The sequence below is a fragment of the Camelus dromedarius genome, chromosome 10 (assembly GCF_036321535.1).
Source record: "Camelus dromedarius isolate mCamDro1 chromosome 10, mCamDro1.pat, whole genome shotgun sequence".
Lineage (NCBI taxonomy): Eukaryota > Metazoa > Chordata > Mammalia > Artiodactyla > Camelidae > Camelus > Camelus dromedarius.
This window is the reverse complement of record NC_087445.1, coordinates 23702070-23716815: the sequence shown is the minus strand read 5'-3', so window position 1 is coordinate 23716815 and position 14746 is coordinate 23702070. Positions and strand designations below refer to the sequence as shown.

Here is a 14746-nt window from a genome sequence, read left to right as displayed (position 1 = left end):
CTTCAGCAGACAATCCATGGGCATTCACGGGGGAAAGCAGGAATGGACAGGAGCAAAAAGTTCCAGAAATGTGTGTAAAAGTAAAAGCTCCAGCGGGGGGAGGGTACAGCTCAAGTGGTGGAGCCCATGCTTAGCACGCACGCGGTCCCGGGTTCAATGCCCAGTACCTGTTCTAAAAATAAATAAACCTGCTTGCCCCCTCAATAGAACAATTAAATAATACAATAATAAATAAATAAATAAAATATTAAAAGAAGAAAAAGCTCTGAATCTGATATACATGGTTAAGCCAAGAAGCCTTCCACCCTCCATTAACAAACAGGAAGAAAAGAATAATCATTGCTTTTTGTAACTTATAAGACTAGTCTCGGTGTTGTACAGATTGGAGAGAAAAAAGGGGGCCAAGGAAAGAATATAAAAAGGATGATAACAATAAGAATGACAACAACAACAGTAATAGTAATGACAGAAGCTAACACTTGTCTTGTGTTTCCTGTGAGCCATGTATTAAGAACTTCACATTCAGAAGCTCGTTTAAACTCAACAACTCTGTGAGGCAATTACTGTGAGCATTGCTCCTTTTCACGGAAGAGTTCGTGGGAGCACAGGAGAACATGTGGCTTGAGGAAGGCCAGAGATGTGAGTATTGGAGGCAGTAACTGACCCCAAGCCTGTGGCCCTGGACCACTTCCAGCACCACAGAATTGATGTGAAAAGTCATCCCCGCTTCTCATGTTTTAGTGACTATTAGCAACACTCAGCCCCTGAATTGGTTATGAAGAAAGTGACCAACCGGATGATTACCAGCTGATGATCTGCTTGTTCAGAACATTTGTCAAGAGAAAAAAAAGGAAGATATTAGTCCAAACTTCTCTGGATTTTTTTGTTTAACAACTGAAGTATCCAAATCATCTTTCCAAGCCGTCATTCCAAATGCCAAAAAGGCAAGCAAAATCATCTTTACTGACATTTTACAAGTGTTTATCGTAGCAGACATATTGAGTTTAGACAGATAAGATATACGATAGAGGAGAGTGGTATTTGAACATGAGTACAGCAGTGTACTTGCCGGTTTCTGGGAGTCCCTCAAGTAACACAGGAGGATGCTACATTGATGTTATTTTATAGCATTCTTCTAAAAGCTGTAGTCTGATATGGTAAAAATTTTTCTGGAGGCCACAAGCCCTGTGTGTATCGAAGGTGAAACAACACTCTCAGGGCTTCCTTCTTAATTGGTAAAACTCAGGGATAGATACGTACCATGGTCCCGCAGAGGCTAGTCTAAGATTTCCAGGTTCTCATCCCAGCCCTGCGGATCTATATTTCTATCTACGACCTCAAGTTCAACCAGCTTTGAGAACTGCTAAGTGATAGACTCTCTAGAGTTTTTCTTGCTTTCTGTAACTGGAAACAGATTTCAATATTTAAAACGAATGCAGGCTTTCATTAATGTTGTATCTTTGCCTTTTCAACAGATTGTTATTCATTCCTGTGATTTATTTGATACAGAATCCTTGCACAGGTGCACAGCCCCCAATTATAACATTGTTTCTATGGCGAAATACGATCCACTTTATGACAACATGATTTATGATACAGTTACCGGAATACAATGTGTCAAAAGGCACTGTCTGCTTCTGCCAAATGTTTACTAGCAAATTCCTTTTCCTCATATAGAAAAACATACTCAGAAAAGAGGTAAATTGCTTTTCTGCATCTCTCATTAGCTGGGATCCTTAGGTCTTTGCATTCCTCTTCATGGAACAGCTTGCATTTAGATCTGCTTATGTGTTTATTTTTAAACAACAAGCCCTAATTTCTTGCCTGGCTGCTGTCATTTTAATTGTGCACCCTTCCCTTTCATCCATCTAGGCAGTGGAAGAAGAGCGTATTTATACCAGAGCTGGGAAAGGACTCACTGTTTCCCCCTCCTTTTGTCTTTCTAAGCTTTAATCCAGGGAAGGGGTTCTGAAGTCGCCTCGCGGCTCACCTGAATGAATCTCTGTGGACAGCGGCTGTGCTCTTATGTACGTAGCAGACTGTCTGTCCTGCGATGTCCATTTGGCTGAAGCTTGTGATGGGGACTCCAGGATAACGAACATATTCGACCTGGCCGTGTCGCGGGGGCGAGGTGATGACATAGAGCAGTTCCTCAGGCTTGTCTGTTCCGTCCGAAGCAAGGAGAGTGGAGGTTGTCAGGAAACCTCTGTCACCTTTAGACACCACAAGTGGTTTTGCAAGGATGACAATATCACCTGGGTGGCAGAAGAGTTTGTGGTCAAGAACCAATTTGTAAAAAAGAAAATATCCAAGGTAAAGGCAAAAAACAAAGGCCAAACTGAGCAGAAATCCAAACTAATATGACACAGCAGGGTTTCTATGTCTAGACTCAGTAAAAGAATTCAGCAAAAGACATGAGCAGATATTACAGAGAAGGGGAAACATACATGGCCAATAAAGACACAGAAATATGCTCAATCTCATTAATTATCTTGGAATACAAATCAAGAACATAATAAGCTGCCATCTCGTAACCCTTCAACTGGCAAAGATGTAGAAGTCATATGACACCAAATATTGAAGAAGATGTAGACTCTTGCATTTGATTCTGGTAGGAGTGTGAATGGTACACAATTTGGTGTGATTTTGTAAAGCACTGAATCCTCACATATGCCTTGACCCAGTGGTTCCCCTCCAGCTATGTGCTGGAGAGAAACATGCGCACTTGTACCCAGAAGATCTGTGCTAGAAAGGTCACGGCAGCACTGTTTGTAACTGAAACACTGGAAACCACCCAAATGCCTTCTCAAAAGATGGACGGATAAACAAACCCTGGTCCACTCATACAACTGATTTGTGTACAGTAGCAAAATGAATAAACTAGAGTTAGATGCAACAACACACATGTAGCTTATTAACATTTGTTAGGTGAGTAAGTCCCAGAAAACTATAAACAAAAGTAAGAAAATCAGTACAAAATTCGGGATGATGGTTGTCTCTGGAGGATGGAAAGAGCACACAGGGAGATGTCTGATGCTGTTAATATTCTAGTCCTCATAGGTACGATGGCTGCACAGGTGCTATTACGTGTTTTTAAAAGAATGTACGAATGAGTGTCTAAGTGAGCAAAGTACAAGTGGATCGCACATAGACTAAGAACACAGTGTCACAAACAAGGATTATCATCCAATTTCACACATCTGAGGTTCATTTAAAAAATGATCATAACTGAAACACTACGTGTTTCTACTGTGTGCCAGGCACAGGGCTAAAGTCTGTTACCTCTTCATTCCAACCCTATGAGATAGGCTATTGTCATATTTCTCAGGCTATAAATGAGGGAAATAAGGTGTAGGAATGTTAACTAACTTGCTAATGACTACACAATTATGAAAGGTAGAGCTAGAATTTGTACTCAAACCACCTGACCCAAGAGCACAAACTCAAACACTGTATTATTTTGCTTCCTCTCTTTAATATATAAAGAATTCTTATAAATCAACACTCAAAGGGTGAATATCCAAAAGGAAATATGTGTGAAACAGATGGCCAGTCATTTCTAAGTTAAAAATACAAATAGTCAATAAAATTTTGAAAAGACATTCAGTCCCGTGAGGAAACAAAAAATGAAGATAAAGCATCAAGGAGGCATAATTTTAGCCCAGTGGTTCTCAACAGGGGACAATTTTGCCTCCCCCGGGGACATTTGGCAGTGTCTGGAGACATTTTGGTTGTCCTATCTGGGGTGGGGGGTGCTACTGGCTTCTAGTGGGCAGAGACCACAGATGCTGCTAAAAACTCTACAATGCACAAGAAAGGCCATTACAACAAAGACTTACCCAGCCCCAAATGCCAGTATTGCCAAGATCAGGAAACCCTGCTTTAGATGATCAAATTAGTCTTTTTGGTAGACTATACTTTTAACTTAAAATGCTATGCAACTTAAGTCCAATGTATAATCAATGAGCAACCTAATTTTAAATCAAAACCTGAGCCCCAGATGCTTCAGAGGGAGTCAAGAGGAATATATCAAGGAAGTACAAAGAATGAACAAGGCTGGGGAAACGAAAATCTTCCACAAGAGGTTTCACCAGGAGCAGAAGATAGATCTGAAAGGAGGAAGAGCATGTAGGTTTTGCCTGAAGGTAATTTTTCAGCACTGTCATGGCAGTATATGGATTGGGGCCAACTACAGACAAAGTCATTTTAAACTTCTCTCAAAGATGTCCACATCAGGTTTGCCACTGTGCATATCAGAAGACACAGCACAATGGGAAGGTACAGTGTTATTTATAAAAGCTCCCAGATGGAAACAACCCAAGTGTTCAATGTGCTAATATAGAGTATGCTTTAGTCTAACAATTCAGTATAGCTTCATTTAGAGAAGAACAATTATGGTTATAAAGTTATACTGCAAGCTGAGAAAACTGATGCTAAGTAAAGAAAGAAAAAAAGAAAGGAAGGAAGGAAGAAAAAAGGAAGATGAAACAGCAGCAGTGAAGGAGGAGGAGGAGGACTGAGGAAGGACAGAATACTGCGCAGAAGATAAAACACCATTACATAAAAAAATTTTTTTTTGAATTACTGAAAATGATAACAGGTTAATGTATCTACTTGACGTAAGTTTTCACAAATCATTTTAGAAAATAATCACATGTCAGTTGTAGGAGAGACTGGGCAGGCACTCACCAGCCTCAATTCCTTTTCTTCCGAGATGCACTACTACATACAGTTTCTACTGCCCAGACTCCCTTAATGCGGTGCGTGCCAGCAATTCAGCCTCTGGGATGTGCAGAAGACAAGCACTCCACCTCCAAGCCTATTCCATGAAATCCTCTCATTTTCCTCCATATTCCATTCCCAAAGTGACTCCATGGCCTTCAGAGACAAAGGGTCCTCTAGCTGGAAAGAGTCTCCAGGTGGCTGTGTGGAACAGAAATTTCCTACGTGGGAATGCACCGAGCTAAGGCAATGAGAAGACTGCCTGCCCTAATAGATGTGTTGTCTGCCCTGATATTTTACTCATATTATGTTTTGCCTGGACAGATAGTTATGATGAACATAGCCTTACTTTTGCAGAGAGAAATACATGTGTACACTAACACGTAGCTTATCTGGGAGTCATTTATTAGACATCTTCAAGGAAACAAGCAAATGAAGTATATATATACACATATAAACAGGCCAAAATAAACATCTTAAAATCAATCATGCTGGCTTAACATTTGTTTAAAAATAATCTTGATAACTGGGGCATTGTGCTGTACACCAGAGACTGACACATTGTAATTGACTGTACTTCAATTATAAATAAATAAATAAATAAATAATTAAAAAAACTCAGGATAACTGTCATTTAACCATGCACATGAAGTAAGATTTTTATTGCATTTAAGCATCCAACTTAATTTAGCTCTGAGCTTCCTGGCAGCCAAGGCAAAAAAGGAAGCATATTTGTCAATCAAGCATATACTGAGGATCTAAGACTATGCTTGGTTCTGGGAATATACAGATCTTGAACTGTATAGATTAATGAAATATAATCTTTACCCTCCTCATACAAGCTCTAAGCAAAAGTATGGGGGAGTGACAGTTGGAAATCAATGGCTTACACTGTCCTTTGCTGAGCTTTCTTTCCAGTATTTTTTTCACTCTCCTCTTATGACTACTTACATGCTGCTAGTCATATCATGCAAATAGTCTGCTTAATTAATTAAAGAGAAGCTTATTACCTTACTACAGGTCTCCCCGTCCCTAAAGAGCATGTGTTAACACTTCCAAAGTGAAAAGAGCAACAACTTACAATCTTTTCGATAGCAAACTTCTTTTTTATTATTTTAAAATTTTTAAAATTTCCTTTATTATTATTATATTAGTGTATAATTTCCTCTATTATAATTGTATTGGAAATATTTTTCCTTTCAAACTCCATTTTCAAGTGATAATTCAATTCCTGAAGATAAAACTAGAGCTATCACGTGGATTTGGTAAAATTTTACTTAAAGCATAAAACTCTGATGGTTAAAGTAGCCTATGCAGCCATATTGTGCGCAAAGCTGGATTTCTAATAGGTTTTTTGAAACAATGAAAGTAACGAATGAGCTGGTTACTCCCATAACTCTCATGGATCCCAGGCAAAGCAAGTGAAGAGCTAAAGGATCAAATCATAAATGATGGAATTTCAAGTATAAAGAATGGAAGGAAGAAAGGAAAGGAGGGAAAGAGGAAAGGGTGGGAGGGAGGGAGGGAGGTGAAAACTTTGAGCGCTTACATTTATTGTTGTAAAGTTGTAAATGTTGGTCCCAATAAAACTTGATAAACATGCTTTACCTTTTCCCATATCCTTGATGGTGATGTGACAGTCAAACGCAGGTGACCTGTTGTCACCATCCCAGAGGTAGAAGGTGAAGCTGTCTCGGTTCTGGGAATCCCCTGCCCTGGTGTGTGTGTATCTCAGCAAGTTCAGATCCACTTCATCCTGAGTGCACTTCATGCCAGGGGCCAGAGGGACCCAGCTCCTCCCTGTCTGAAAGGGGCCAGAATTAGTCAGCTGCCCATGTTTTTTCCCCCCAAGCTGTGTTAGTGGACTTTTTCCATATCCTTGAAAACTTCTAATAGAAAGGATACTTCAGGGAAACTCCAGATGCAATGTTTTGCCATTCTATCTTATATTTTTCCATTGGAAGAAATATATTAAAACAATTTTGGACCTTGGAAAAAAGATTAGCTTTAACCAAAGGATTTCTGACCAAGTCATGTGGCAATTCAACAGCAGTGCTACTGCCAAGGTATTTATCGTAAGCAATCATAGCTGATTAAATATTCCAATTAATGAGAGCAGGTGGGTAGTCGAGCTGTTGGAATTGATTATTTAAAATTTAAATGTGTTTCATTTGGGATTTCCTTTTTTTTCTTAGTTCATATTATTGTACAATTAATTAAACTGATTTTTTCACACTGGATTGTCACTAGGCTTAACTGAAATAAATAAAACACAAACAGAATGGGTGTATTTACCCTCCATATATTTTCTAGGCTTACTAAAGTCCAAAGAGAATTATCAAAGTCCCTAACACTCTCTACATTTATATCTTGAGTCAGCACAAAAACAACTGCAAATATACACTATGTATCATACTCTTCTAAAAACAAGCTAGCATTAGCTAAGCATATATTCTGTATACAACTCAGTGCAGAAATTGTGGCATTTTCAATAAAAAGAAGTCCTTGCACTGAGGGAGAGCTGACAATGGAGAGTATCAGAAAATACAATAATAATCAATCTGTATCTGATTAATAATTCTATTGTTATTCTCTTAAGATGCATAGCTTTTGCTAAAAGGGGCTTGTAGAAGTCATTTACTTTTTTTCAAGAAAAATGTCATCTTAAAAATTTACTATATGGTATTACCTTGTGCTTTTCCTGTCTGATTTAAGAAGCTAAACCAGAAATTTAAATCATCCATTTTTATTTCCCTTGACACATTATTATTTCACAGACTTCCAGTTCCTGAAAAAAAAAAGCTTTGCCTTCCTCTCCCCTCACAGTGTTATCACTTCCCTTTACGTCACTCTATCTGATAAAGTTCCCTCCTCTTTAATGTTTGTGCCCCTCTAACGTTTGTACACAGGTATGTTCTGCCCCAGTGCTCACTGAGGAAAAAAGTTAATTATATTGTAATAATTAAGCTCACTGTTTGTTTTCGTCATAAGATCTCTTTGTAAATTTAATTTTTAAGACAGATTCTCTTCCTGGTTTTAAACTGGACAGCCTGCAATTCTATTTAACCTTTTTCTTTATAATCTTGTTCCAGGAAGTAAATAAAGAAAAAAGATGTCTTTTGCTTTTCCTCATCTCCATCCAAGTCCCCACATGCACTTCCACATGTGAGCCGTGACTCGACGAAATCATTTGCAAGCCCCCAAGGAGGAAGAAATTAAGAGTCAGGCTGAAGGTAAGGAAAAGGAAGAAAAGTCAACAAGGAAACAAAGGCACTTGAGAAAGTCCAGGAAACTCAGTCCCTGGTCTTGGAGAGACATGGAGAATCCCGTGAGAGCCGGGAGAGAACTCTGTGGCACCATACTGGGAACCTGGACCCATCTGGATTTTCACATAACCAAAACACTTCGGTTCCCATGCCACCCAAATGTGTGAGCTCCCACTGCATTTCTGCTTCATTACTCTTTGAAATGAAATAAGGACACAGCTGCACCTCAGTTTAAATCAGTGATTGTTCTTCACTTCGATTCTCTATGGTGCTCATAATTTAAGACTATCAAGCTGCTCCACGCTAAGTGAATCTTTCCTGCTTTTCTAGGGCTGCATGTACATGACATGAAGAGTTAAAGGTTCAGTAGAACGATCTCACTGGGGATGGCTGGTGGTGGTTGTTGCCAGCCTTAATCCACCATTCAAATGAACATTTTGACGGATTACTCAAGTGATGGATCTCTGATTTGTATTGGGCTCGTGCTTGGGCATCATACACAAAGTCTGAACCAGAATAGTCAGCACTATTTGTTAAAAGACTATCTCTTCCCTATCATATTATCTCTGCTCCTTTGTCAAAGATCTTTTGACCACACTTGAGTGGATCAATTTCTGGGCTCCCTATTCTGTTTCATTAATCTACTTGTTTATTCTTTTACCAAACGCACACTGTCTGGATCACCACAGTTGAATGGTAAATGCTGAAGTCAGATAGTATCAATTTTGTTCTCCTTCAATATTGTATTGGCTATTCTGGGTATTTTGCCTTTCCAGATAAAATTTAGAATCAGTTTGTTGATACTGACAATAACTGCTCTAAATGTTTTTTTTTTTTTTTTAAGAAAAATCTGGTGGCATTAAAGCTCTCTCAAAAGATGCCTGATTCTCATCAGAAACTAGGCAACTTGCTTTACCCCAGTAACTTTGTCCTCCCAATTTAGGTACAATCCAAAGGGGGAAGGAGCAATGAAAATCCTTTGCTTTTGGTTGAATTTACCTTGAGTTGAAAAAGTAAATTTAGAATAGTGAGAGTTCACCCCCAAATTGGAAAATTATTCTTTTTTTTTTTTTTACTTTTGGGCAAAATCTGGCTATTACAGAATAAATTCAGTTGCAGAAATCTGTGCATTGAGAAAATTTATACTTGTCACATTCATTTACAGATAATAAAAGTAAAAAGGCCACTAACCTTAAGCTGAAGTTGCCCACTTTGGGGAAGCCTTTCAAATAAATAGTAAATCTTCTCCCTGGGTGTGTCTTCATCCATGGCTGAAAGAACAGCGCTAGAAATAATACGAGTTTCGCCTGTGTTCACTGTAATTTCAGCCTTCCTGTAAAAAAGGAAGATGTCTGGTTTGATACAATAAAGCCATGTCTTTAGCAGGGGACAGCCATAATAACTATTACGGTGCTCAACCTTCAAAAACTAGGGAATGATATTCAATATCGAAAGTACTGAAAATGATGAGTCAGGCTCGTGAAATAAGCTCTCATTTCACCCTCCGTTAAAGTCCTAAACAGAATTAGCAACAATGAGTGTGAAATGAAGTAATTACATACTTCTAATTGTTTACGGGGACAGGACATTACAATTTTATGTCCTAATTTATTTTATACACTGACTTTGTGTCCAATATTTTATTTGACACAGCAACAGCACCGTGAAGGCAGCCAGCGAGGTGTCATTGTTCTCATATTACAGACAGAAACTGAAAGAGATGAAGTGACTTATTCCCAGGTGTGCTGGTACCTTCATGATAGACCATGAAGAGTTTGGTGCTATTCGGGTAATCCGGAGCCCTCCGCATCACTCTCCCTCTCCCTGGTAACGTTCTGGGGAGCTAGTGTTCCCTTCACAGCAATTCTTCTTTTCCAAGGGCTCCAGCTGCCAAGCCCGCTCCATCGTGAAGCGAAGGCTGGGACAGCGAGCAACCGCTCCTCCTACCACAGACACTCCTGCTGTGGTTTTCACGTGTCGCATCAAGGGCTGCTGCTTTCACAGCCAGAGTGGTCATTTCCCCTGGTCTCACCGAAGTGAGGAAGGGATTTCTTTCCACCTGTGTTTCTAGCTCGCAGTTTTGGTCATCACACGTAGCCTGACTCTGTCTAACTTAACACCTTGTTTCTGAGAAGAGCTGGCAAGTGTCCTGGGGATTCAGATCGAGGACATCTGAGTAGCATCAGCTGGCATTCTCAACAGCCTTGCACCCCCCTGCTGAGAAGCCCACGCCTGAACACCTCAGTCTCTAACCTCTCTTCCTAGGCTTGTCTTGTGTACTTAGAACTGGCATCTTCCCCAGCAGTAAGAGGTGATTTCTGCCCCCCTTTTTACCGGCAAATAATAATCCCATCATTCTGGAAGGCTAATGAAATCACTTACTTTGGGACTCATGGAGATTAGTGGTGTTTTTAATAGAAACAGATGGATTGAAACAGGGAGCCAATATAATAAGGATGATACGGAGTCTGGTAGAAAGAATCAGAATTAAATGCCAGAGAATCCAAGAGAGAACAAAATATGTCACAGTCTGAGTTACTTTGAAAGGGACCCTGGGACAGGACTTTGGTGGAGGTAATTTATCTGGGAAGTGATCTCAGGAACAGGCGAGAAGAGAAGAACAAGAGAGGGAAGGAGGAAAGGGCAACACGGTGCTTCTACTGCCATGGGGCTCAATCCCCTGGGGATCCTTTGAAGAGCCACGTAGAACATGCCTCTCGTTGTGCTTCTGAAGGACGGGAGGCTGGGACACTCACCTAGCAGCTCTCACAGTTTGAGAGCTGCCCTCCGAGTGTTTTCACTGCGCCTGCACGTGGGTTGAATGAGCCACTGCTGCTTCAGAGAAAGCCCAGAGGCAGAAAAGCAGAGCACGATGTGAATTTAGGTGCAGCACTGACAGCATGCAGGGTAGGTTCCAACACAACCGCAACGAGAATCAGAGGTGAGATAAGGGGATGTAACCCCAGGAGCCAAAAAGCAGCTATTACAGCATCTAAAAGGAATATCAAAGAAATGGCGGCAAATGCTCTAACAAGGTCCAGCAAGATGAGAAGAGCCATTAGATTTGTTGAGAAAGCCAAGGGGAACTCTTAAGGGAGGTTGGAGACGGTGGGTAGGAATGGAGGAAACAAGCACAACTGTCCCTCCAAATCGTCTGGCACTGAAATGAATGAGGGGCGGGTCATGGTGGTAGTTTTAGAATGAGGATACCTGTTTGCAATGGTGATAATCACTAACACTGGGGAGAACTTACTGTGGACCAGCCAGTCTTTCAAGTACTTTTACATAATTTAATTCATTTAATCCTTTCAACAACCATATGAAGGGGAAACTGCTATGATCCCCATTTACAAACAGGTTGACAAAGAGGAAGAGAGAGGTTAAGTAGCAGGTTCAAGGTCACACCACCGGTAAGTAGCTGAACCAAGGCAGTCTGGCTCCAGAATTTGCTCTCTTAACCATTAACCCGTGTCTTGTTAGCAGAAGGAATGAGAAGGGAGAGATTGAAGATGCAGCAGGGAAGAAATAATGGAGCATGCTCTGGGAGAAGGCAAGAGGTGAGAGACTCAAGGATACACATGGAAGGGAAAAGAAGAGAAAGAAAAAAGAAAAGAAAGAAGGAGGAGGGATTTTTGAAGCAGGGTTGAAGGAGATTTGGTGATTCTGTAGGTGAAGATGTCCCAGGAAGTTTAATAGCAAGAACATAGCAAGAAATAATAAGTCACACAGAGTTGAATGCGTAGCTTGTTAAGTTATTTTACCTTTCTGATTCGAGTTTTCTCAGTGAGGATAATAATATCTATTTACACAATTTTGGTGGGGATTTAAGAAATAAATACATGTGACAGGCTCTGATACAGAGTCTGTCACATGGTAAGGGCTTCATAAACACCCAGTTTTCACCTCTCTCCCTCCCTCTTAGATAAAGTGAGGTCATCAGGAAGGAGGTTCCACACCACAAGAGCCTTCATCTTTTCATTTTTATAATTGAGATAATACTAATCCAACATTCCAGCTGGAGAACAGGAAACAGACGTTTCTGTTGAATACCCTCAGTCAAACTGACGTCTCAGATGCAACCCTCCAAAAACTCCCTCCAGTATTTCCCATAATGCTTTCCAAGGGCCTTACTCGTGGTCCACAGGGAATAGCAGAGGAATCGACAGAAAAAATGAAGGGACTTCTTTGAGGTCCTCCTTTCTGCAACGTCGGGGAGACTTTGGAAGTTTACACACTTGCAGGAAGTTGTTCACTTTCTGATAAGAACTCGGGCTGTCTACTCAGTGCCTCTCACTGCTGCACCACTGAGGTGGTCAAAGAGGTGCCAAGAAGCAGACATTTCTCTCCATACAAAACCTGAAGAGTTGGGCTTCCTAAAGTTCTAAGCTGGAACAGCTCTGTACAGAATCTAATAATAAGAGAAATGGTTGGAGCTATAGAAATACAAGGGATGAAGACTCTGTACCCTCTGATCAAAGTCTGATCAGTTACAGAGGAGATATTGACAAAGTCTGCAACTAATAATATCAGTATTGAATTTTTAAAAAGTGATCATCTTGACCCCAGGTGGCAAGGGATCACCTATGATCCATATGGAACATAGTAGAGAACTGGTGGACAATGGAATACCGAGATGACGAAAGAAGCAACACTGACATATTTCCCTCAGCCACACTTAATTAAAAGTTTGACCAAACCCACAGTGAGGGCTGCCTGAAGTTACTACTATCACACTTTGGTTCAATCTATATATTAATTACACTCTGGTGTGTGCACGTGCGCACACACATGTGTTTCAATATTTAGTACACTCTTCATTTCATATTGTATGTTCAGTCACTTTGAATTATTTACAAGTAAATACAATTTTTAGAAGAAAATCAAATAATAAAAAGGCTAATTTGAGAATTATTAAGGAGGGGTAACATTAACATTTTCACTGAAGGTTCCAGGTGCCTGAGTAGGTGGGGCAAGTTGTGACAGGCAGGAACTGTCAAAGACTTGTTTCACACACATCACATTTGCACCTAGTCTTCCAGACCTCGGAATTTTATAAAGAATCCAAAAGGGAAACTCTTTTCAGGTAGCCTACCTGCGCAGCATTGGTTTCTCATCATTAACTGGGGTGACCTCTACAGAAATGGTTTTAAGTATCCTATGTTTCCCATCTGACAGCTGGATTGTAAAGTCGTCAGTGAGACTCTCTGAGTCGTCATGCACATACACCAACCTCATCCCTGGAAGAAGGGAAAAAAGAGAGAAAGTCAATCTTATGGTTGAACCGTTTCAAAGTATGTCACATAAAATTTGTTTCAATTTCCAAGGCATTGGTATCATCAGGAGCTCATTAATCAGTGCAATAAGGTAAAATTGAACTGTTTTCTGAAGTAAGAGTGCCCTCTTAGTTCATTAAAAATTCCTATTTAAATATGTTAGTCATTTACAAGGGACTTATTTAAAATTAGTGAGAAAAGGAAATATTATTTTACAAACTACATGAAGACTATGGTGTCAGGGTGTTTAAAAGAATTAGAAAATTAGTTCCTTACTTAGGAAAAATTATAGTTTGATCTCTACCTCAAGTCAATATTCAAAATTAATTCTAGATGAATGAAAACTTAAATGTAAACTATTTTTAAAACCTACATAGCATTCATGTGGAAACGTAAGAGACCCAGAATAGCTAGAACAGTCTCAGAAAAGAAGAGCAAAGTTGGAGGACTCACATTTCCCATTTTCAGTACTGCAAAGCTACAGGAATCAAGACAGTATAGTACTGGCAGAGAATAGAGATAGATTAACCTAACAGAAGAGAGTCCAGAAATAAACTCACACATTTATGATCAACTGATTTTCATCAAGGGCACCGAGACCATTCAATGGGGAAAGACTAGTCTTTCAGTAAATAGTGCTGGGACAACTGGATACCCATAGGCAAAAAAAAAAAAAAAAAAAAAAAAGTTGGATCCCTACCTCACACTACGTACAAAAATTAACTCAAAATGGATCATAGACCTAAATACCAAGAGTTAAACTAGAAAAATTGTTAGAAGAAAATATTTGTGACTTTGGGTTGGGTAATGATTTCTCAGATAAAACACCAAAAGCACAAGTCACCAAAATAAAGTAAAACAACAACAACAACAACAACACAGATAATTTGGACTCCAAAATGATACCACTGAAGGAGAAAAAGATGACAACCCACAGAACTGGAGAAAATATTTAGAAATCATGTATCTGATAATGAAGGGTCTAGCATCCAGAACGTATTAAGAACTCTAACAACTCAGTAACAAAAGACAATCCAGTTACAAAATGAGCAAAGGACCTAAATAGATATCTTTTCTAACGAATATATAAGAAGATAAACAAATAGCCAATAAACCTATGAAAAAATGCTCAACACCATAAGCTATTAGGAAAATGGAAATCAAAACCACAATGAGACAGTGCTTCACACACACTAGGATGACTACAATAAAAAAGACAGACAATAACAAATGTTGGTGAGGATGTGGAGAAATTGGAACTCTCACATGTTGCTGAGAAAAAATGTAAAATGATGCAACTACTTTGGAAAACAAAGTTTGGAAGTTCCTCAAGATGTTAAACATAGAATTACATATGACCCAGCAATTCCACTCCTAGATATATATCCAACATAAATGAAAATATATATCCATACAAAAACTCATACTTGAATGTTCATAACAGCATTATTCATAATAGTCAAAAAGTGGAAGTAACCCAAATGT

The 14746-nt window shown here is 39.5% G+C and overlaps 1 protein-coding gene across 14 annotated transcripts in view; it reads right to left on the bottom strand.

The window, feature by feature from the left end:
* The window catches only part of FREM1 (FRAS1 related extracellular matrix 1), a 148837-nt gene that overhangs the window by 47437 nt on the left and 86654 nt on the right, over window positions 1–14746 (bottom strand). For 11 of the 14 annotated variants that reach the window (XR_010382638.1, XR_010382643.1, XR_010382639.1 and 8 more), the window contains 4 exons: window positions 13081–13225; window positions 9180–9321; window positions 6331–6526; window positions 1991–2255 (listed from right to left, as the gene is read on the bottom strand). Coding sequence is in view for 5 of the 14 variants with exons in the window: in XM_064490198.1 (XP_064346268.1) it covers window positions 1991–2255; window positions 6331–6526; window positions 9180–9321; window positions 13081–13225 (748 nt within the window). In the remaining 9 variants the exon portion in view is untranslated. Of the gene's footprint in view, window positions 1–1990; window positions 2256–6330; window positions 6527–9179; window positions 9322–13080; window positions 13226–14746 lie in introns of those variants that run through there. The other 3 variants (XM_064490199.1, XR_010382645.1, XR_010382644.1) reach the window with 3 other exon arrangements.